Genomic DNA, 23,002 nt, shown 5'->3' on the forward strand with positions numbered 1-23,002 from the left:
GTGTTTGTTATTCTAAATTCCCGCTATGTTGGGGGTTTTCCTGGATTATCCTCTGGAATCGGGATGTTCTGACTGGAATCGGTTCGTGTTGCTCCTGTCTTGGACACACGAACCGATCGAACCTGTTGGACTTTATCAGCTCTGTGGTCACAGAGGTTTGGAGAATCGGCCGACATTCTGAAATCTTTCTGTCTAAACCAGACTTAAGACTCACAAGCTCTACTCATCTCCTCTGGACCAAACGCTCTGACTCTGGTCGCTATGGTAACATTTATATATCCCTTCAAAATAAGATACAGATGCGCCACAAAAACGAACATTTTACTTTAGTGAAAACTTTAACTCACGATAATGACTAACGGAGCCCTGAGCTTGTTTCTCTGCAACCAGACGGTCCATCAGGGAGTGATGAGAGACAATAACACCCGAAGTGTTGCTTATATCTACAGCCTGCTTGGTCTCTACGTGGTGAAGCAGCTTGAAGCTTCATTGTCTCATTAGCAGCCGGTCGCCACATGTTACGCAAAGCGGCTTGTAATGTGGGACTCACCTACCGGTCCGGGATAAATCCATTCTCCTGTCTCTTCTCTGGGCCTTTTCCCCTTTGCAGAGAAACTTTCCAAAGACATCTGATCTGTTTCTGACTCATTTTGCTGCTGTGGGCTCAGTGTTGGCGGCAAGTAACCGAGAGAATCCAGTTAAAGGATTTTCAAAATAAAAGATCCTCCAGACTCAAATATTTCGGAAATATTTCACTATTTCTTGCGCGGCCCGGTACCAATTGGTCCACGGACCGGTACCGGTCCACGGACCGGGGGTTGGGGACCACTGAATTAGAGGATGTTTTTATCTTTATTTTGATGATTTAATGAGCATTCCAGACTGATTATTGCTCTGTTGTCTCTCCGTACCGGGCTGCACATCCTTCATTCATTCATTCATTCATTCATTCATTCATTCATTCATTCATTCGTTTCCCTTCTGCAGAGCTCAGATTCTGACAGGCTGTCGGTTAAATTTCTGGGCCGTTTTGAGTCTCTGGATGAAGAAAAAGCTGAAAATGTTTCAGAAACATAAATCTGCAGATTTTATTGACATGAATTTTCATTATTTATGCTCATTTTGTAAATGCTGCAGTTTTTATAACGACGTGTTTATGTCGACATGTTGCCCTCAGTGTTTTACACAACCAACAACATATTTTATAGATTATTTGACAAAATATTCCTCAAATATTAAAGCACACAGAAGAAAAATGTATTTTTCACCAGATTAAAGTTTAAAACTTTTAAACTGAAGCGATTACAAAGTAAAAGTTTGACATTTAGTTCTATTTATTTATATTGTTATAATTTTATGACCTCATCATAAGTTTTATGATATTAATCTGTTTTATGAACTGGTGCAACTAAACTTTCATTCAGGTTTTAAATAAACTATTTAAAAAAAGTTAGTTCTGTAATAATAATGATATTTATTGTAGATATTTGATGAATATCTATTTTAAACACATTTTCACACCTTAAACATTTTAAATTTCTGCTGATTTTTGCTGAACAGATTTTAATTTGTTTGCTTGTTATGGTAAATATTTAAATCTTATTCTGCGGTTTTAAACCATCCAGCCACGTTTATCTGGGGGAAATAAAACAGATTTTTATGAATCTGAGATGAGAAACGAGCTGAGGATGAGGATGAGGATGAAGGTCTGAAATGCTGCGTCTGCATCTTTAGTTTTCTGCAACTTTGATCAAAGATTTTCAAAGAAAACAGGATGAAGGCCTCATCATCATCATCATCATCATCATCATCATCATCATCATCATCATCAGTGTCTTTCACCGCAAACTGATCTGACTGCAGATCGATATGAAGCTGATTGATAACCAATCACAGACCAGCTCCGGCCCCCCGCGCCCCCAGCTGGAGGCCGAACCGAACCGAACCGAACCGTGTCAGCAGAATCCGCCTTACATAACAGCGCCGTCCCGCTCCGCCTGTGCGGGACGTGCGGGTTCTGTGGGAATTCCCTACGTCATCGCCTCTCATGCAGCATGCGGAGCTTCACGCGTGAAGCTGGACGGCGTCCCGCATCGGTGCGGAGAACCGCTGCGGCTGTTTCACTCACACGCATCATCATCATCATCATCATCATTACCTCTGTCCGCGCGCTGCGGGGCGATCACCGCACGCAGCTTACCTTTGACGCAGAGCTGCGGGTGGAGGAAGGATCCCCTCCTGCGGGTCCTGCGGGTCCTGCGGGTTCTGCGGGTCCGATCCAGAGGTGCGCAGGGAAAGCTCAGCCTCACCTTCCTCTCTCAGTGTGTGTGTGTGTGTGTGTGTGTGTGTCTGCACCGGAGGCTGCTGTTTCTGCGGCGCTCTCTCTCTCTCTGCGCAGCTGCAGTCCGGCTGCAGAGCATGCGGCTCACCGGAGGATGGCGTCACGCGTCCGGCTCGTTCCCGCTGAACGCCGCATGGCGATGGGGACAAACCCCGACGAGGCGGGATTCACCCGACCTGCAGAGCAACACGGACCCTCTGATTCAATCTGTCATCATATTAAAATGAAAATATGTCTGAAAGCCGCCGGACTGATCATCATAAATCCTGCAGATCAGAGTCAGAGCTGGTCTAACGGTTTTCTAAAAACTTCATCCAGAATGTAGAAACTAAGTTCATCCTCTCATCCTCTCATTCACTCATTCATGCTGACAGTAAGTTCTCCTGAACCGCCATGTCTCCTCAGCGCTAAGCACTGCTAGCTAAAACGTTAGCTAGGCTAATATCCAAACACAATAAACATTAGTTCCGCTAATGCAAAACATATTTAGCAGATGCTAAATAGCTACTCCAATATCTATACCTATAAATTGTATGGAGAATTTTAAATGACATTTCCTTCACCTTGTATTTATGGGGATCATCCAAACAGTTTTCCAGTGAATATCTGGGATAAAACGGCTCCAGTAAAATGTTCTAACTGGACGAGAAACGATCATTTCTTGGAACAACCTGCGTATTTATTCTCTCTCTGCTTTTCCTGAACTCCAGTGAAAAACTGATTTTTCCCACAGATGATTCGGCTGGAACAGGGATACCAGGTGGAGCAGACGGAGTAAAATTAGTGTTTTAAACAACATTAAGGTGAATAAAGGTTTAGCATTGACCTAGCATTCCTGGATACTAACTGGAAAATTATATATTGAGCAGAATTAATGGTAATTGATTGATCGTCCTTATTAACCAGCTGAGCCACCAGCTCAGGACTTATTATTATTATTATTATTATTATTATTATTATTATTATTTTATTATTAATGTTTAATGGCGGTTGGCAGCAACTTAAAGGTGTGCATTACCGCCACCTACTGGTCTGGAGTGTGGATCAGAATGCAGCTTCTATAATCTCCTCCCCAAAAGAAAAATCTTATATCCTATCAGTTTAGTTTTCTTAAGATAGTTTATTAAATAACGTAAATATTCAGAAGAGGAAGAATTCCCCAAGACATCTTGTATTTTTAACCAACTTATTCTTTAAAAGTCTATATTCTAACTTCCTTCTCTCCTCAGAGAACAAAACATTTCCAGGATATTTGTGTCTAGAACTGCACATTTCTGGACTGAGATGTTGTTCCTGTTTGAGCCATTGCTCCAGTCTGGGGGTGACTGTCTGCCCCGAGGGCCCCGATGACCACAGGCACCACTGTGGTCTTCACCTTACAGGCCTTTCCTCTCTGAGGCCCTGGTATTTCTCCAGTTTCTCCTTCTTCCTGATGTTGTGTATACATATATACACCGAATGTTACTGCAGAATGTTCAGTTTAAGCTGGAGTGACGTTAGCATTTCAAATATTTACAAAATCTTTGGTTAAACTAAATTAAAATAAGCTGCCAGTAGGAAACAGCTGCAGAAAGCAGGCAGCTTACGTACTGCAGGGAAATACCGCCCCCAACAGGCTGTAGGCAGATACTGCATGTTTCTTTTTTTAAATTCCAACATTTAAATATTTCATATTTTATTCTGGTTCAGATTAATGTGATTTAAATACTATGAAATGATTGTAATTCTCTGATGTGTTTGTTGTGAACTGGCTCTGTATTACATCTAAACTCGAACAATTTTTAATAAAGAAAAAACAGAAACAGGAGTTATTTTCTCAGTTTTAATCAAACATTTGCTCCAAAAGTCCCATTTACAGATAAATCAGATAAAAATATGACGAATATAAAAACACCAAGCAGTTTTCACCCAAACCTGAGAACTAAAGACTCTTCAGCATTCAGAGGCCCAACCGGAACATCTCACATTTCTGCTTCAGCATCAGGCCGGAGCGCCCACGACAGCGAACCAGTTACCATGGCAACCATGGTGGGTGGCCGCCTGCGGAATGGCCTCCATGTTTCTGCACATTCACACCCAAAGCCGAGGCGTCGGATCCAACCAGAGCGCTGGGAAAACTGGGAAAACCTCCAGCAGGTGACGCTGTCTCAGAAGAGCGACGTCTCACGGAGCAAACGGGGTTTTACAGGTAGTAGCGGGCGCCGCGAGCTAAATGGCTAGCCATGCCGAGCCAGGTTAGCACTAACGTTACTTCCACTGATGCTAAAGCGCTGCGCCAACATTAGCTAATAGCGCTGAAGTAAAGCTAACGCGCTAAAGTCAACCCTGTTGATGCTTTAAGAAGCTGAAAGTTTACCAAGCAGCCAACTAAATTATTACTTTAGTTTACTGGAAAATGTCATTCAGGGGACACCAAGTACACTAAACATTTTTCAAAAGGTGCCAAGAGAAATATTCGCTCCGCCATCATCAGGTTGGTGGAAATGTTTCCACCAGTGAAGGGAAGAAAAGGAAAACAATCTGTTTAGAGGGGGCAGATCGTGGCATCGGATCCGAAGCAGTTGCCATGGTAACAGAAACATGCGCACGCAGGCTCTTCAGCTGAGCTCAGGTTCAAACCCGTTGCCATGGAAACGACTGGTGTGAACCAGCATCTCAGGCCGGACAGAAAGAACCAAACTGTGAAACACGGTGGAACGTTTTTCCTCGGTCCGAAGAGCCGAGCTCAGCTTTTTAGTTACATCAGGCATGATGCTGCCAAACCTCCAGGTTCAGAAACATTCACTCATCTTTCTCTGGAAACCACACAGAATATTACAAACTGTCCCTTTAACCTCAGGTTATTACAGTCAAAAGGCTGCTTTATGATTAGAAAACACATTTAAAACACTATAAAAACCTCTCTGTAGCTTTAAGCTCAAAATATCCAAAAACATCAAACCAGAGAATAAAAATCTTCCACTTCTTTTCCGATTTGCCGCCGTTGGTCCGAACGGCTGGAAGGACGAAGTCACAGTGAACACGGGTACAAGTCACAAGTCTCCAAAACACAATTCTGATTTTACTCATCTCTTCTACGAGGTCGGCGCACGTCGACGACGAGGCACGAAAACTGCACGAGAAAAGCCGAAGTCACGAGTTTCCACACATTCACTGACCCACAGGGCACGGCAGCGCTCGCTGGGCCTAGTCAAATCATCCACTTAGTACAATGGCAGACACAGAGGCTTCCCACTGGGAGCCACATTTAAACACTGGAACCAGTAAAGTTTCCACCGACAGGCAGGAGTGAAGCAGGAAGGCACAGCGGCGCCGAGCGGAGCAAACATGGCCGCCGCCAAACGGCTCGCGTCGTTTTTAACATCTTACATTCAGGTTTTCACATTTCTGTATTTATAACAACAATTTTTTATTATTTCAAAATTTCTACATTTTTAAATGTCACATTTTAAATAATTAAAATTTAAAAGGAATTACATTTTTAAAATGTTATTTTACATTTTTAAAAAGTCAATATTTTAAAAATTTCTGTGTTGAAATATTAAAAATCTATTAGATTTTAAATTCATAAATTTAAAAGCTTCAAACTTTTCAAAATGGGTGCTTTACTTATTTATGAATGTTTTAAAAATGTTTTTATCTCAACCGTCAACATTTAAACATTTCTAATTTCTGCATCTTAATGTTGAAAATGTTAAATATGAATTTTATGATTGATTCTCCGTTTTATCAGCTTGAATATAAAGAAATAAAATCACTTTTGGCAACAAAAAGTTCAGAAAACCCACAAAGCATCAACTTCCTGTTTTCAGCTTAAAACACAGGAAGCTCTTCACAATAAAGGCGTGAACGAATCAATAAAAACAAATCATTTCTCTCCCTGCTTGGTGTCAGCAGAAGCAGGTCCACATCACACAGAACCGAGCCAGCAGAGACCCGGATAGAGAGGTTCTGATGGACCGGTTCTGGTTCTGGACTTCATTTCAATCACCAATAAATAATCAGTCAATAAATCAGCGATGCTGATGGTTTACCATTAGACGCAATAAGGCAGCAGAGTCGGACCTTTTGGGTCGGTTCTGATGGTCTCCATGGCAACCAGAAACACCGAGAGGAAAATATAACAACCAGGATCCAGAACCAGAACCAGAACCATGAAGATGGGATGAAAAAGGCTTTTATTCTGAAGGGTCACCATCAGGCTGAAGGAAGTGGTGGTTGTTCTGGCAGCAGAGTGAGGTCCTGACCTTTGACCCTGCCCTCTGGTCTGAGCTGATTGGGTCAGGAGATGACATGGTGGTGGCAGCGTCATGCTGCGGGTTCCACCTCTGCACCATCAGCTGGAACCCGGCTGACGTGACCTTTGACCCTTTGGAGGTTCGTTAAAGCCCAATAAGGGGCGGCGCCGTCTGCGAGGCCACCGACCCGGAAGAGGAGAAAACGTTTCAGGTTCTGAAGAATTTATTTGAACTTTTGGGTTCCTAACCGCCGCCTCAGAGCTTGACCCACAACCAGAACCCTGACCTCTGACCCAGAACCCTGACATGAACCCAGGAACGAACCGAACCTCTCTAACGCCACCCTGCTGCTCTGCTTCTAGGACTATGAATGTAAACATGACCGGCTCCGGCGGCAGGCGGTCCATCAGAACCCCCTCCTCGTCAGAACGGCGCCCCCTGCTGACTCCCTGAAGGCAGAGCGATAAGGCAGGACGGCCGGCGGGTCGGTTCCCGGGCCATCAGAGGACGCAGCAGACGCCCAGGGGGACCAGCACCGCCGACAGGAAGTAGACAATTCTGTACAGGTGGAGTGAAGAGAAGGTTGCCATGGTGACAGCCAATGGGAGCGGGAGGCAGGAGACGAGAGGCAGCAGTCGGCTGCAAGACAGGAAGGAGGAAGTTTAAAACCAGGAAGTGTCAGATCTGCTGAAGACAAAATAATCTACAGAATATTTATCTTATCTAATCTTTGAATAAAATGTAGATAAAATAAACACGTGAATGTTGTGGCCCAAGATAAACTTAAACCATAAAAAGCAAATGCAACACTAAACGCTGCAACCACAGGAAATAAAATCCTGCGAAGTCGCTCCACAAAGTGTTGGTCCTCCAGGCCACTAGGTGGAGTCTGGACTCGCTAATAGGAGCTACGTAAATATGCTGCAGTTTAAATATAAAAGACATAAAGTATGATGCATCTTTTCTTCCTTCCTCAAACTTTCCCTCTGGATTTCCCGCCTCTACTGACTCTGGTCCCCTCGCTCTGCTGCTCGGCTCCCCCTGGTGGTCTGGAGGAATAACGTTCATTGGAGCCAGTTAGCAGCGTTTTTCTGCTGCACCTGTTTTTAGTTACAGATAATTACATACCTACTTTGTGAATTTTGGGTAAATTATCACATTTACTGCTGTGTGAAAATAATTCAGCAGCAGATTTCTGAAGGCCGTCTGGATCCAGATCCTGTCGACCGTCTCACCTGTTGCTGAGCTGCAGCGTGTTGCAGTTGATGAGCAGCAGGGAGACGCAGACCAGAGGCACGGAGTGAAGCCAGCAGGGATCCGGGTCCAGCCGGGTGCAGAACCTGTTCAGAACCAGAAGGCCATGAGTCCCGGGCCAGGCGGGCGCTCCGCTCCCTCGGCGCAGCGCGGCGCTACCTCAGGCTGCGGCTCCAGTGGAGCAGCGACGGCGCGCTGAGCATGGCGGGCAGCAGCAGCAGCGCCGCCAGGCTGAGGTGCAGCTGCAGGTCGTCCCTCACTTCCTGCAGGGCGCCCTCTGACAGCAGGCCGTGCTCGCCGGCCTCCGGCGCCCCGTTGGCGGCCGGTTTCTGTTTCCGTGGCGCCTGGAGGGACGGAGAGCGGGTTCTGGTTTCAGGCCAAACAGAACCAGGACGACAGGTTCTGTTGGATCTTACCAGGTTCAACATGTGGCTCAGAGATCGCTCCGTCATCTGCAGCCGGAGGACCTGAAGGCAACACGGACTGAAAGTAAGTACACCCCTCGGACTGACGGAACAACCAGCAGGAAGGAGAGAAAACACAAAACTATACAATCTAAACAAGAAAAGATTACATAAAACTAAAAATAACCAGAAATTTGTTATGAATATATAATTAAAACATTAAAAAAATAGACTGGAAAAAATAAATACATAATAATTTGGGTCAGAACCGCTGCTGGAGGTTCTAGAGACGGACCAGGAAGTACCGAGTTTAACAGGTTCTGATCCGGTTAACGACGGCCTGGAACCAGTGAGGCTGAGTGTGTGTGTGTGTGTGTGTGTGTGTGTGTGTGTGAGGCTGAGTGTGTGTGAGGCTGAATGTGTGTGTGTGAGGCAGTGTGTGTGAGGCTGAGTGTGTGTGTGTGTGTGAGGCTGAATGTGTGTGTGTGAGGCAGTGTGTGTGAGGCTGAGTGTGTGTGTGTGTGTGTGTGAGGCTGAGTGTGTGTGAGGCTGAATGTGTGTGTGTGAGGCAGTGTGTGTGAGGCTGAGTGTGTGTGTGTGAGGCAGTGTGTGTGAGACTGAGTGTGTGTGTGTGTGTGAGGCTGAGTGTGTGTGTGTGTGTGAGGCTGAGTGTGTGTGTGTGAGGCAGTGTGTGTGAGGCTGAGTGTGTGTGTGTGTGTGAGGCTGAGTGTGTGTGTGTGAGGCTGAGTGTGTGTGTGTGTGTGAGGCAGTGTGTGTGTATGAGGCTGAGTGTGTGTGTATGAGGCAGTGTGTGTGTGTGAGGCTGAGTGTGTGTGTGTGAGGCAGTGTGTGTGTGTGTGCGCTTCACCCGGTTCAGGTGCAGCAGGCTGGCGGCGGCGATGGCCAGAGCGCCACAGGAAGTGGATCCGGCCGCCGCCAGGCAGACGGCCAGGAGGAGGCGGGTCCGGAGCCGCAGCGTCCCGGCGCCTCTGGAGACGGACGGCCTGCGGAGGAACGGCCCGTCGTCAGCGGAGAGTTCAGAGGGAACCGGGTCCTGACCCGACCCGGCGGTTACCTGTGCAGCGGCGCCAGCAGCAGCGAGGCGAGCCGGACCAGCAGGCGCAGCAGAGCGCTGGCCCAGAACGCCACGGTGGCCCCCAGCACGTACAGCAGCGGCGCCAGCAGGTGGCGCCACTCCTCCCCTGACTCCGCCCACTCAGGAAGCGCCTCGTCAGGCGGGGTGGGGGGCAGGGCGTCCTCCGGGGGGAGGAGGTCCCGACAGCAGCTGGAGAACAACAGAACCGAGACGTGACCCAGAATGACCCAGGGGGCGGGGCCTAGAGGGCGGGGCCTAGAGGGCGGGGCCTAGAGGGCGGGGCTCAGGCTCACCTGAGGAGGATGTGCAGCAGGTAAACAGGAAGGTTGACCTTGTGCAGCTGCAGCGCCCCGCCCACCGCCTCGCTCATGTCTGCTGCTCGGCCCGATGCCAGGATGGAGGACAGCTGCCCCCCGCAGGCCAGGAGCAGCGCTACAGCCGTGTAGACCGGAACCAGCGGCCCGCAGAACCGCAGGACCTGGAACCGCAGCACAACTCCTGTTGCCTAGCAACGAGAAACCAGTAACTTCTGTCTGGAAGAGCAAAAGCTGGACTTACCTGTCCCAGCACCTTGGGGAAGGAGGTTCTGACCGACACCTGGAGGGGAGGAAACATTCCGGATCGATCACACTCTGATGTGGGACTCCTCTGACAGCTTATACAACAAGATGCTAATTTGGGACTAGCAATCCAGAGTCAGCAGGCTGAAAGCAAAGCTCGGTGCTGTACCTTGTACTGGCAGTTGGGGGCGGTGTGGAGCTGCAGCAGCACACTGGAGCTGTTGTCAGGGCGACTGGTGTGAAGCATCCCTGACATCTCTGTGGCAGACGGCGCGCTGGCAGACGGATCAAACCGGGTCAGAACCAACAGCAGGAAACTGAAAGCAGCCGGAATGAGGAAGAGTCACCTGGCTGTGGTGAAGGAATCCTCCCGGAACCAGGGGACCCGCATGCGGTACACACCGGGCAGCCTGTCTGTACACACACACACACACACACACACACACACACACACACACACTGGGATCATCGCTCCACGGCACAGGAAGTTGATCCACTCAAACAGGAAGTGCCTACCTCTGGTCCCTCTGCAGTGACTCACCACGCTGATCCGGAAGGCCTGGTAGACCTGGAGACAAAGATGCGTTTGAGGCCTGGAGGCAGCGTAGGAGAAAACAATGCCGCTGTGGAAACGGCTACCTGGTGGAAGTGCAGCAGCTGGATGTTGTGAAGAAGTCCAGAGGAGTTCACTGTGACATCACTGGCCTGAAAACCTGCAGAACCAGAACCACCAGAACCACCAGAATTAATAACAGCTATTAACTCTTTTTATAGTTAAAAAAAAAAACATCTTGTTTTGCTGTCAATCAGGTTATATTCAAGATTGCCCCACCATTAGTGTAAATTTACATATGATGCTAATTAGCGACACCAGGCACTTAAGGAATAAAACTGACTTTTTTTCATATTTAAATTATTTATTTGGAAAGAAAAGTTACAATCACATTGTACAATTCAGCTTCCACCACAGCAGAAGTAAGAGAAGGAATAACATAAACCAATCCAGGGTTTTTGTATAGTAACAAAACAAGAGTTAGTCCACATGGATTACTGATTTAACATTTAGACCAGATCTTGAAGAATGATTCCCTTCGACCTCGAACAGAAAAGGATAACCTCTCCAGAGCGTAAATGTCTTGAACCAGTCCTTCACTGCATGTGCTTCAGGCTTTAACCACTTTCTGGTCTCTTTACCTGCTGCCAGAAGCATCAACAGCAGTTATTTTATCTTCCAGAGTCCAGCTATCAAATGAGATGTTTCCCAAGTGTAGGGATTCACATTTACATGGGATTTGTTCAGGAAAGATGCCGTTTAGGTGGGAACACAGCTGCTCCCAAAAGTCTTCAATCAGCGGACAACCCCAGAGGACGTGATGGCGATTTGCCCCGTTTGTCCCACAGAGTCTAACACGTGTCTCCGCTGGCCTGGTGTTTGTTCTGAACTGGAGTCACTAAATATCGAACAGCGTTTTTCCAGCAGAAGTGTCTCCATGTATTGGGGCTCGAGGTCATCCAGGCCCATCTGTCGATCTGTTCCCAGACTTCGGTTGAGATACATCTCCTTCTTTTACCCACTTGTTTCTGATGTAGTTTGTGTCGCCTTGTTTAGAGGATAGAATACCATTGTAAGGTATAGAAACACGTTTCTTGCATGAACCTGACTTCAACAAGTCCTGGTTTCGTTGATCCCCAATTGTCACGTATATTTTGATTGAAATAGGACCCAACCTGTAAGAATCTGGAGAAGTCGTCCTTCTCCGACCCGTCAGATCTCTGAAGTTCCTCAAAACTCTGAAACACCCCCTTATGGGTAAATGTACAGAAGGAGGTCGATCCTTTTTGGATCCATCCTCTAAATCTCCCATCAATCTTGTTCGGTTTAAATGCAGTCAAAGGCTCATCATCCGAGTATTTTCATCTGGTTCCCCAATACACTGATTTCAACCATGTTTCTCCAAGAATCCAACATAGTGTGTAACATTGACCCATGTGGTATATTCTTGTAAATCCTTGTCCATTCATACCAATATTAAAGACACTCCTCCCACTGTTGAGCTTCTATATCTTTCCACCTGGCGTCGTAGGATGGAGAGCAGACAGAACACGGTCTTAACTGAGCTCCAAGGTAATAGACCCATAGATTGGGAAGACCCAGTCCGCCTCTCTCTTTCTTTAACTGCAGCCTTCTATACCTCACCCTTGGTTTTTTCCCCTGCCAAATACGCTGAGATATTAATCTTTCCCACTCTATGAAACATTTTCTGATATCTGGATAGGTGAACATAGAAATAAATATAGGAAACGTGGGAGAATGTTCATTCTGACCGACTCCGCTCTGGAGTATAAATTTGAGATCAGGCTCCATCTCTGGATGTCTGGTTCAGGTTTGAGATTAGGGGCCATAGTTGACATCAAACATCCTCGAGAAATCCTTTGGCAATGTGACCCCTAAGCATTTAATGGATTCTGCTTCCCAACTCCAGTTGAAGAGGCTCTTAATATTGTTCTGTGGGTTACAGTTTATCGACCCGAGTCTTGGTAATGTTTATCCTGTAGCCCAAAGCGAACCATATTCCTCGATCGCCTCCATAAGTACAGGTAGAGTTTGTTATGGTTAGCAACAAATCATCTGCCAAAAATGACAGCTTTTGCTCTCTATGTCCGTCCTGTCTGATCCACTGACTTAACGGCTCGATGAAGAGGAGTGGAGAAACACAGCATCCCTGCCTCGTACCCTTTCCAGAGTGAAGCGATCAGATAGGTCACCGCTCATCCTAGATGATGGTTTATTGTATAAAGATGCATCTATGATGGTCTGGTGGAACCCAAACCTGGACATAGCTTTGTAAAGACCATCTGACTGAATCAAAACCCTTCTCTGCATCCGGACTCGGTACAAGAGTCTCTATTTTTTGTTGGGCCACATGATTTAAAATATGCTGCAGGGTTTTCCTGATGTTATCCTGAGTCTCTCTGCCTGATGAAGCCTGTTTGGTCTTTATGGATCATCACTGGCAGGATGTTTTCCAATCTCTGTGCCATTATGGCAGTAAATAATTTATAATCAATATTTAGCGATAGTTTCTGCATTCCTTCTTATCCTTTTCCTCCTTAGGGATTAACTGCGTCTCTCCATGAAGGAGGGATTACTTTCTTTTCCAGTATTTTGTTTAAAACGGAGTAAAACAGGGACCAACTGATCCTGCATTTCTCTGCACCACTCGGAGGTAAACCCATCTGTTCCTGGAGATTTCCCTCTTTTCTAATCACTGATATTAGTTCTGCTTCAGTTATCTCTGATATTAACGGTTCGTTTTGCTCGTCTGTAATGTTTGGCAGAGAAAGTTGGGAAAGGAACGTGTCTATTTGCTGTTCATTATTCAGTTTGGGTTAGGAATATTGAGTTTGGAAAAAACCTCTAAAGCATTTCTGGATCTTTTCTAGGTTTGTTTCAACCCTGTTTGTATGCATGTTCTGTATTTTGTAGATAGATCCACCAGCTTGTTGTTTCTGTAGTTTAAATGCTTCAGAGATTTCCCCCCTGCTTCATAATATTTCTGTTTAGTAAAGAAAAGTTTCTTTTGTATTGTTTAAGTCATTCAGTTCTTTCTTCACCAGCTCAATTTTAGCTCTTGAACCTCTTGAAGGTTTTTTATTCTCTCTCAAGTTTTTCAGCTCAACTTCTAATTGAGTTTGTTTTTGTTGTCCAATTTTCTTTTCGTTGGAGGAAAAGGCCATTATTCTTCCCCTGACTACGGCCTTTAGAGCATCCCAGAGTATTGCCGGACCCACATCATCATTATCATCATTCTCTTCCAGATATTGTTTGATTTCAGTTTTCATATTCTCCTTAAAGATTGAACCATTTAATAGGTTCGTATTCAGCCTCCAGAGGGTGGATCTGCTTTTTCCAGCCAGTTGGAGGGAGATATAGATTGGGCTGTGGTCTGAGGTTGGACTGGATCCAATCTCCCAACTTCTCAATCTGTGCACATCTTTTTTAAACATGAAGAAATGGTCTATTCTTGATTACACATTCACGGCTGGTTGGGTTCTTATCCCTCCATACATCCACTGATCCCACTTCGTCCATCATATTTTTCATTCTTTTACTGATATATTTTGAGTTTGTTTTCCCGTCTGACGAGTCCAGATTTGGGTTTAATCTAATATTAAAGTCATTAAAGTCACAGAACTGGTAAAACGACAGTCGCTACCGGGTGGGGCATAAACATTAACGAGACTTATCAGGATGCCATCTATTGTTCCTGTAATTAAAGTATAACGTCCCTCCCTGTCTTTATGTACGTAGCACAAGAAGCTCGATATTAAGATAGCAACCCCTCTTCGTTTCCCGGAGCCGTGGGAAGAAAAACAGACAGATTTAAACCCCATCTTGTTCAATTTGTCATGTTCAGAGTCATCTAGATGGGATTCCTGCAGCATTTGAACTTTATCCTTCTGGAGTTTAGATAAAACTCTCCACCTCTTAATCAGATTACTTAAACCATTTATATTGAGAGAAACCACCTTTAACTGTGTCCTCCCCGTGTCACTGATGACCCTGAAACTCCCCACCACTCACTAGAACTGGTTTAAACAAAGTATAAACATGTGAACAGGAACAAACAGAACATGTTCAGCATCCAGGGGTGATTAGACCCTGTTGAGCCTCTTGGAAGCAGAACAGAAGGGAAAACCTCCCATAACGTAAAGGAGGGCCCTTACAGGTGGCAGCAGCCCAAATATGAGTGGAGCCCAAACAAACCTTTATAAAATCCCATCATCCTTAAATCAGCCCTACATATACTTATCTCTAAGAGGAAGATCCCAGGAGGGGATAAGGTCGACCCTTCAGTTCTCAGGTGGAGATGTTCTTCTGAAGGCCTGGAGCCTCTTGGTAGTTTCTCCTCTTGCAGAACCAGAGGAGCAGAACCAGAGGAGCCTTTCTGTTTCCTCCCCTCCGTCCTGCTCCAGGACAGCCGCTCAATCTGCTGCTTCAGGGAAGCTGGGGATCTGTTGCAGCCCGTTTTAGCCAGATCCTCGGTCGTCTCCTCTATGGTGTCGTAGGTCCTGGTCCCCTCTTCACGTTTCACTCTCAGCCTCGCCGGGAAGAGTCTGAAGCGGAACGCGGTTCTCTTTCAGGACCCTCCGAACCTCCGTGTACTCTCTGCGCTTTCTGAGGATGGCTGGTGGATAATCATGATCCAGATTTATTTGTTTTCCCTTCCAGACAAATCCCTTACGCTGCCAAGCCTAACAGCTCTTTATATTTGAAACTCAGAAATTTCACAACAATCGACCGCGGCGGCGCTCCCTGCGGACCCAGAGCTCAATGTGCATGTCTGGCCCGCGACCCTCCAGACCCAAGATTCCTCCAGCGCGACCACATCATCCCAGGCCTGTTCAGCCCCTCTGGGACACCATAGATACCGACATTCTCCCTCCTGCATCGGCTCTCCAGGTCCACCAGCTTATCTTCTTGTAGCTTTAGCAGCTCTGCTACCACTTCCTCCGTGTTTTGGGTTCGCTCCTCCGCCGACACCAGTTAGAAGAACTGGTTTCCTCCCAGTTCTTCTAATAGAATGGTAATATTAGCCATTCCGTCCCATTAGCTTAGGCTACGGGACGCCAGCTGTTCCTGTTCCAATTATCTTGTTGTTATCGTCTTACCTCCTCTAATTAGCGTTGGCAGAACAATATTACTCAGCTGAACAGGGTGAATCGGTCATTTCTAGGGTGTCTCTCTACTGAGCGGCCATCTTTACGGTGTTCAGGCTTGAGCTCCCATAAACTGACTTTTATCCTCGTAAGCTCATTATATTGCTGGTGCTGCTCCAACAAGACTTTGTTAAAACGTGTTTTTGAGCAACTGTTGCTTTTGATTGAGTTTCATTCTCACCGAAGGACAGGACATGAGGCACAGAGACGGGCCGGGTCAGAGACTCTTCTCTCTGCCACTCGCACTCCACCGTGAACTGAAGGAAGAAACAAACACTGTTGTCAAAAAGCCTCAGGCCTGGTCAGAACCGCCAGTGACCCGGTTCGGGGGAAGGACGACCTGACCTGTTTGCTGTTGAGGTTGGAGGCAGAAACGACCAGATGAGTGAAGGAGGACAAGTCGGCGAGACTCAGAACCAGAACCTGAGGGGGGAGACGGGTTCTCATTACCACCCGAGCAGAACCGGGCCAAACCGGGCCGGTTCTGCTCGGGTCACCTTATAGGCTGGCAGCAGCTCGGTTCCCATGGACAGGTCCACGGCGCGGCCGCTGAGGACAGAGACAGAGACAGGCTGCTCATCCCACACGCCAGAGCGACTCAAACGTCTCAATAATTCAAGATGGCGGCGTTTACCAGGAGGAGGCGTTGCCATGGAGACAGCCGAAAACCCAGCTGCTCGACTCCTGTTGGACAACAAACCACACATTTTACCAATGATGTGAAGGAACAGAAACAATAAAATCCACCTTGTTTTCACATCACTGAGCAAAGAGAAAAAGTTTTTCACAGGATTTCAACCAAAGTAAAAATAAAAGTTTTATGATCAGCAGAAAAGTTGCAGCAGCATTTAGTATTAAAACTGCAGCTGGGAGGAGTTTCCATCAGGATCATGGAGACGGGAGCACAGAGGAAACGCTCTGGGGGCGGAGCCAGAAACCCACTAATCAGGCCGCCATCTTGTTTTAAAGCAGGACTGAGCTCTGACTTCAGCAACTCCCAAACAGGGAAACTGAAATTAAAGATTAATATGTTTTCAAAAACTGTCATTTGCTATTTCTTTAAAAAAAATAAAATTGATTTAAATCAGATATGAAAAATCCAGAGCAGCAGAAAAATCAACGATTCTGTTCAGAACCTGGAGATCAACTGGGATCATAAAGTAGGAAGAAAGGCGGGGCCACCCTGTCCAGAGGCCCCGCCCACCTTCTGAGACTCCGCCCCCAAACACGACAGGAAGTTCATATTTTAATTTGTATTTTTAACAAACTTTTTTCCCCCAGTTTAACTCCAAAAATATGAGCCTGTGGTCACATCAGAACCAGATCAGAGACCCGGTGAGAAGCTGGGACTGGTTCTGAAGGATCCGGAGCAGCAGCCAGTAAACTGTGGAGCGACAGACCGTCAGTCGAATCGCGTCTGGAAGTGATGAGAAAGCAGAACCAGGACCGGGACCACTCCCTCTGCTGATAACAGGAAGAGCCCACCTATCTGGACGCTGCGGGTCGGCAGAACCTCAGGAGGAAGTTCTGGAGTTGTGAGCAGAACCCACCAGGTTGTTGCTGCGGCAGTAGAAATGACTGTAGGCGTTCCGCCGACTGGGCAGAGCAAACAGGAAGTACTTCAGTTGTCCTTCCTGTCAGACAGAGCAGAGCGTCACTCCAGAACCTCCTGGTGGACCTTCTATCTGCCCGGAGGAGGTTCTGTTGGTACCTTCGGGGTTCTGTAGGACAGACGTAGAGAGTTCACTTCACTCCAGGCTTCAGGAACATCTGCACAACAAGGGAGCAGAACTCAGATCAGTAACACGGTCAGAACCAGAACCACAATATGCCAATCGACTCGCCGTTAAGGACCCGCTGCCACTAGTGCAGTGGTTCTTAACCTTTTTAGAGGTACCGAACCCCCCAGTTTCATATGCGCATTCACCAAACCCTTCTTCTGATTGGCTGAGCAATGTAACGTGATCCTCTGCAGCAAGTGATGGCAAAGCGGGGCGTCATCACGACTTTACACAAGTTAATGTGTCTTTACCTCCACGGCAGAGGCTCCGCCGAACCCCTGAGGTTCGATCGAACCCAGGTTAAGAACCACTGCCACCAGAGAGAGCCCACTGCCACCAGAGAGCCCACTGCCACCAGAGGGCGCCCACTGCCACCAGAGGGCGCCCACTGCCACCAGAGGGAGCCCACTGCCACCAGAGAGAGCCCACTGCCACCAGAGGGCGCCCACTGCCACCAGAGGGCGCCCACTGCCACCAGAGGGCGCCCACTGCCACCAGAGAGAGCCCCCTGCCACCAGAGGGAGCCCACTGCCACCAGAGGGAGCCCACTGCCACCAGAGGGCGCCCACTGCCACCAGAGGGCGCCCACTGCCACCAGAGAGAGCCCCCTGCCACCAGAGGGCGCCCACTGCCACCAGAGGGCGCTGCCCTCAGATTAAAGATCCGTTCTCTCACCCAGGATGGGGACGGACGTGTCCTGGACGTCTCTCGGCGTCCTGACGGGGTGTCTGATGAAGTGATGGTTCAGGATGCTCCGCCTCCTCTCTGGATCATCTGTAAACTGTTGGACATCGGATCAGCTGTGAGGACACCTTGACGACAGAGATCTCCATGACAACAAGCAGCTGAGGTGTTCAGACCTGTCTGGTTTGGGCATCGATGAGGTCAAAGAACGCCCTGACCGTGGCGAGGACCAGCTCTTTGCACCTGCAGCAGAGGCACACAGTGTCTGAGACGCCTGACGTGAGATCCAGGTGAGGTCCAGGTGAGACCCAGGTGACTTACCAGACGATGGAGAGATGGTCGGTGGAGACCCAGGTCCGGGGAACTGCCGTCACCTGACACAGATCACAAGGCTCAGCAGAGGAAGGCGCCACGACGGGACAAACTGAACACTACAAACCAGCCGTACCACCAGAGACAGCTTGTTGGGGTCTCCTGGGGGACAGGGCAGGGACGTCAGCCCCGACCGGACCTGGTAGTCACGGTAACCGCCTCCCACCGACAGCACAGTGATGTTCCTGAGCTGGGCCGCCTGATTCACCCACTTCTGCCGCACCGCCGTGTAGAAATCTAGGGAGAGGGTTAAAACAGAGTTACCACGGCGACCGGCAACCGGCGCCACGGCGACCGGCTCGGCTCACCCAGCAGGTACGGGTCCAGGGCCAGAACCGGGGCCATGTGGGGCGAGGCCTGAGTGATGATGAGGCTGACCAGGTGAGGGTTGAAGCGGGGAAGCGTGAACAGCGCCCGGGCCACCACGCCCCCCATGGAGTGGCCCACCAGCGCCACGCTCTGGGGCGGAGTCTTCAGCTGCTGGGGAACCGGACCTTCACGTCATTTCATACGACTTCGTGTGACAGACAGCTGAGCAGAACTTTATTTTCACCATTTATTTACTTTTTATTTTAAATAAGTTTGAATTTTTTATTTATTCTTAGCATTTTGTATTTAGATTTTATTAATTTGTCAATTTGTTTTATTTGATTTTTCTTCTGGCCTCGCTTCCATTAGCAGTTAAAAGTGCAACGCTCCGCAGCATGGATACTTCCTGAGGTCAGAGGTCGGACCGGGCGGGTCGGTACCAGCCGGTTCTGACCTTGTACAGGCGCAGGATGGCCTTGATGCTCTCGTGCAGGAAGTGGGTCTGCCGGAGCAAACTGCCGCCGTAAAGCGCCACCAGCTCCTCGTTGAAGTCCACGGTGAAGACGTTGAGATGGACGCCGCCCTCCATGTTCTCCGCCTTCCTCAGGGCCACCGAGCCCAGAGAGCGAGCTGCGTCACATGACGGGGGGAGCCAATCAGAGAGCAGGAAGCCATCCACTCTCTTCGCGTCGTTCCATGAAAAACCTTTAAACTTGTGTGGGAATCGATGGCTCCCGTTTCCCTCACCTTGCTTGTAGCTGCCGGCGTTTCCGGGCAGGAAGAGGACGGGTGCGCCGGTGAGTTTGAGCGCCCGGGTCTCCTGAGCGTACAGGCCCTCGCCGTAGAGGTAGAGGCCGTATGCCGGGTAAAGTCTGGCCACGCGTCTGGGCAGAGACACGCGCTGCCAACAAAAACACAGAGAACGAAAAATTAGAAACGGCAACATTCAGAACGGTTCCTACGCTGGCATGAAGTCGTTCCTGGCTCTTCTGGAAAAGGTTGAAGTGAAGGAAACACACTGAATGTTCAGGTCACTTAACTGATCAGCTGTTTCCTCATCTTCCTGAATGTAAACGTAACATCAGCTACATTAACCTAACCCACCACGTCACCTTTAGCAGCCTTACTGATATGTTTATTAATTTTTGTTTAATAGAAACAACAACATAGCACAAACACAAGGAAAAAGAAGAGAGAGAAAAAAACACAAGAGCTCAACAGACCAGTCCATAAGAGACATAAAAGAAAAGAAAAGACGGGGGGGGGGGGGGGGGCACACACGTCTCCCACAATGTAACGATCACACCTAGGCATTTATAAAAGCTCGAGACAAGATGGTGGATACGTGTCCTTCAGCATAGTCCAGGAAGGGCTTCCATATCCGGACAGAAGTGTCTTAGAGTGGATGAGACATGTTAGGAGGTCCAGAGGTATATATTCCAAAACAAGTTTCTTCCACCCAAAAATAGTAGGAGATTTATTGGAGATCCACTGTAACAGAATATTCTTTCTAGCACAGAAAGTAAGGACATTATACAATTTACTCATGTTTTGATTTTGAATATGTTTATTTGGGAGACCAAGGAGAAGAGATACTGGATCAAGATCGATATTAGTTTTGATAATTTTCCTTATCTCAGCCAGAATTGATTCCCAATATAACTGGAGTTTAGGGCATGACCAAAGACAGTGTGTGAGGTTTGCCTTCGTATATCTCGCATTTAGGGCACAGGGGGGATGACCCTGGTTTAAACTTAGAGACCCGATTTGGGGCCAGGTGAGCTCTATGTAATCATTTGAGAGTGATTACAAATAGACATTTTTCTGGCAGAGTTCCATATACTGTTCCACATTTCATCAGTGACCTCGATGCCCAGCTCATCTCCCCAGGCCTGGGCCAGTGATAAGTGATTCCTATGACCTTTCAATGTTTTGTAGCAGACACTGAGCGACTCAACACGAGTACTGGTACGCAGTCTTTCAACACCCGAAACCTCAGAGTCCCTGAGTAAAGTTGTTTCTTTTTGATAAAGTCTCTCAGCTGGAAGAAACGGAAGAGATTATTTTTCCCCACTCCGAAGGTTTCCACAACTTGACATGAGGATCCCTTCCTTAAAAAGACAACCTAAAGAGGAGATGCCCTTAACCACCCATTCCCCAAAACCCGCATCCGACATACCCGGAAGGAAATCGGGGTTTCGAAAAAAGGCTGTGAGTGAGGATGTCCTCCCGTCCTCCAGGCCTTGACTGTATTCACAGTAATTGGGTTGTTACAAAATGTATTTATTGTTTTCATATTTTTAAGAAAAAGCAAGCTTTTAAGAGGGCAGTCGCATAACGAGGCTTCTACATCTAGCCAGACTGCGGATGGGTTATCAGATATCCATTCTCAAGCGTATAGAATAAGAGAACTTGATATTTTTTTACGTCTGGGAGATCTAAGCCTCCCATGTCTCTTGGTAGCTGTAATGTTGACATTTTTATGAATGCCCTTCTGCAGCCTTACTGTTGACCCTGGTTACCTGAGGTTATCACCAGGTGAGACCAATGAATCATCCCAATGTATAGCTGATGAAATCATTGATTCGCTTGAAACCACCAATACATGGAAACACGCCTGATTCACGTTATTTTATGTGAAACTCTAAAAGCTCATTTCCCATGACAGACCCGCCCACCAGGACATGTTTAAAAACAGCCACCCTGCTGTTACCATCTACTTTATCAACGTTTCGGACCAAAGTAATCAACCGGTCAGACTATTTTAAGATCGGTGATCGGCCAGAAACCTGTAATCGGTGCATCGCTGCTTGGCAGCAGCGCCACAGCTGGTTGTGTTTCACAGCAGCTCCATGCAGCCATGTTCTGGTTCTGATCTGGTTCCGTTCTGCTCCGACCTGCTCAGGAGTTTTAAGGATGTCTAATCTGATCCCCCACAGGTGAGGTCAGGGTTTCACCTGACAGCGTGGTGCCTCAGCTGGTCACGTGGCACAGCTGTCAGGAAGCGTCAGCAGCTCCCTGGACCCCAGCAGAACCCCGGAGGAACCGGGCAGGACTCACCCGGTACTCCGGGTACTCAAACATGTAGGTCATGCTGCATCGGTTCTCCTCGAAGCCGGTCAACAGCTCCCGCAGGCCGACCAGCAGCAGCCCCAGAGCCGCCCCGTAAAACGCCACCGCGGCGGCCCTCATGGTTTCCGTCGAACCGGACTCTCCGAACCTACAGCGGCCTCATCTCCGAGTTCCGGTGCTCATCTGTGGGTCTGCTCGGTGAGGGTGTCACCGCCAGTCCAGTCGAACCAGTTCACAACTCAGCCTCATAGGGTGCACTCCTTTACAGTCAGCCGGCGAGGAATCGGGCCAAACGGTGGGCGTGGTTTGGGACCAGCTGATGACCACGTGACCTAAAGCGGGGCTGTTTGGAGATGAAACTGTCCCTTTAAAAAACAAGTGACGTAATTAAATCGGTATAACTTGATTTGTGGGAACCAGGAAGTGTTCGGCATTAAATAACGTAAACAAGGTAATTCTGTTAAGAAGAAAAAGCTTTTCTCTGAGCAGCTGTTTTGATAACTCCTCCCACACCGCCTCATTGTTATCTGTACCCGAGTTGTCCGCCGGCTGACTACGAAGGATGCGCACACTCAGGGTGTTTGACCAATCAGAGAAACGGGACGTGTGACAATTGACCAATAGCAGATCAGCTACTGAGTGACGATTTCTGCACGTGAAACGGTCAGTTTGATTCAATAGTTTCCGATTGAAAACATTATTTAAGGTATTAAATAACTTTAATGGGAGGAAGATGGTTTTATCCGATAAACTCTTCCTGCTCTAACCGAGGGAAGAACTGGAATAAAACCAGTTGAACCGCCCGGTGCCCCGGTTCACCCGGTTCACCTGAGATCAACACGGAATCAGTTTATCATGAAACAAACTGTCACTAATTGTTCCCTTGGACCAACTTACATTTTGTCTTATCGTCCCAGTTTTACTTTACTATGAATTAAAAGATGTACATGTTGGTTAAAGCTGTTCACGGTTCAAACTGAACGTTCATCATGTTGATCCAGCAGATTAAATCAGAATCTAATCAACCAATCAGTCATTGAGAGGCGGGTCCATCACAGGACCAACAGCCAGGCGCTCCGCTGCGCAGAGACCAGTTAAACCAGTTAAACCAGTTAAACCAGTCAGGACGAAGCAGAACAGCTGGGAGAGACGCAGGGTTAAAACATCTAA

At 47.7% G+C, this 23,002-nt stretch overlaps 2 protein-coding genes across 3 annotated transcripts in view; both read right to left on the bottom strand.

The window, feature by feature from the left end:
- The window catches only part of hecw2a (HECT, C2 and WW domain containing E3 ubiquitin protein ligase 2a), a 34,259-nt gene extending 31,803 nt beyond the window's left edge, over window positions 1-2,456 (bottom strand). The window contains exon 1 of the mRNA XM_008404333.3: window positions 2,201-2,456. The gene's annotated coding sequence lies outside the window, so the exon portion shown is untranslated. The remainder of the gene's footprint in view (window positions 1-2,200) is intronic.
- Window positions 2,457-4,149: 1,693 nt separating this feature from the next.
- pgap1 (post-GPI attachment to proteins inositol deacylase 1) lies at window positions 4,150-22,139 on the bottom strand. 2 transcript variants are annotated; one of them, XM_008404336.3, is made up of 26 exons: window positions 21,821-22,139; window positions 19,508-19,661; window positions 19,215-19,390; window positions 18,760-18,928; window positions 18,528-18,688; window positions 18,401-18,453; window positions 18,256-18,322; window positions 18,071-18,176; window positions 17,326-17,384; window positions 17,165-17,248; window positions 16,249-16,298; window positions 16,112-16,163; window positions 15,960-16,037; window positions 15,796-15,871; window positions 10,533-10,606; window positions 10,410-10,461; window positions 10,241-10,307; window positions 10,063-10,168; window positions 9,892-9,930; window positions 9,627-9,811; window positions 9,313-9,522; window positions 9,106-9,241; window positions 8,250-8,300; window positions 7,993-8,177; window positions 7,815-7,919; window positions 4,150-7,218 (listed from the first exon to the last, which is right to left on the bottom strand). In XM_008404336.3, exons 1-26 carry the CDS (start codon window positions 21,950-21,952, stop codon window positions 7,080-7,082), a joined length of 2,766 nt encoding a protein of 921 aa, XP_008402558.2. In that variant the 5' UTR covers window positions 21,953-22,139; the 3' UTR covers window positions 4,150-7,079. The 2 variants fall into 2 exon arrangements, with proteins under 2 accessions (XP_008402558.2, XP_008402557.2); XM_008404335.3 differs by having other exon boundaries at window positions 18,760-18,931.
- Between the last annotated feature and the right edge of the window lie 863 nt (window positions 22,140-23,002).

This window comes from Poecilia reticulata, chromosome 2 (genome assembly GCF_904066995.2).
Source record: "Poecilia reticulata chromosome 2, P_reticulata-male-v2, whole genome shotgun sequence".
Lineage (NCBI taxonomy): Eukaryota > Metazoa > Chordata > Actinopteri > Cyprinodontiformes > Poeciliidae > Poecilia > Poecilia reticulata.

Coding starts and splice junctions, on each gene's coding strand:
- pgap1 (XM_008404335.3), bottom strand. CDS start 21,952: ATGAGGGCCGCCGCGGTGGCGTTTTACGGGGCGGCTCTGGGGCTGCTG. Junction 16,038..16,111: donor AGCTGCTGCCAGCCTATAAG/GTGACCCGAGCA, acceptor CTCCCCCCTCAG/GTTCTGGTTCTGAGTCTCGC. Junction 9,931..10,062: donor CCCCCAACTGCCAGTACAAG/GTACAGCACCGA, acceptor CCTCCCCTCCAG/GTGTCGGTCAGAACCTCCTT.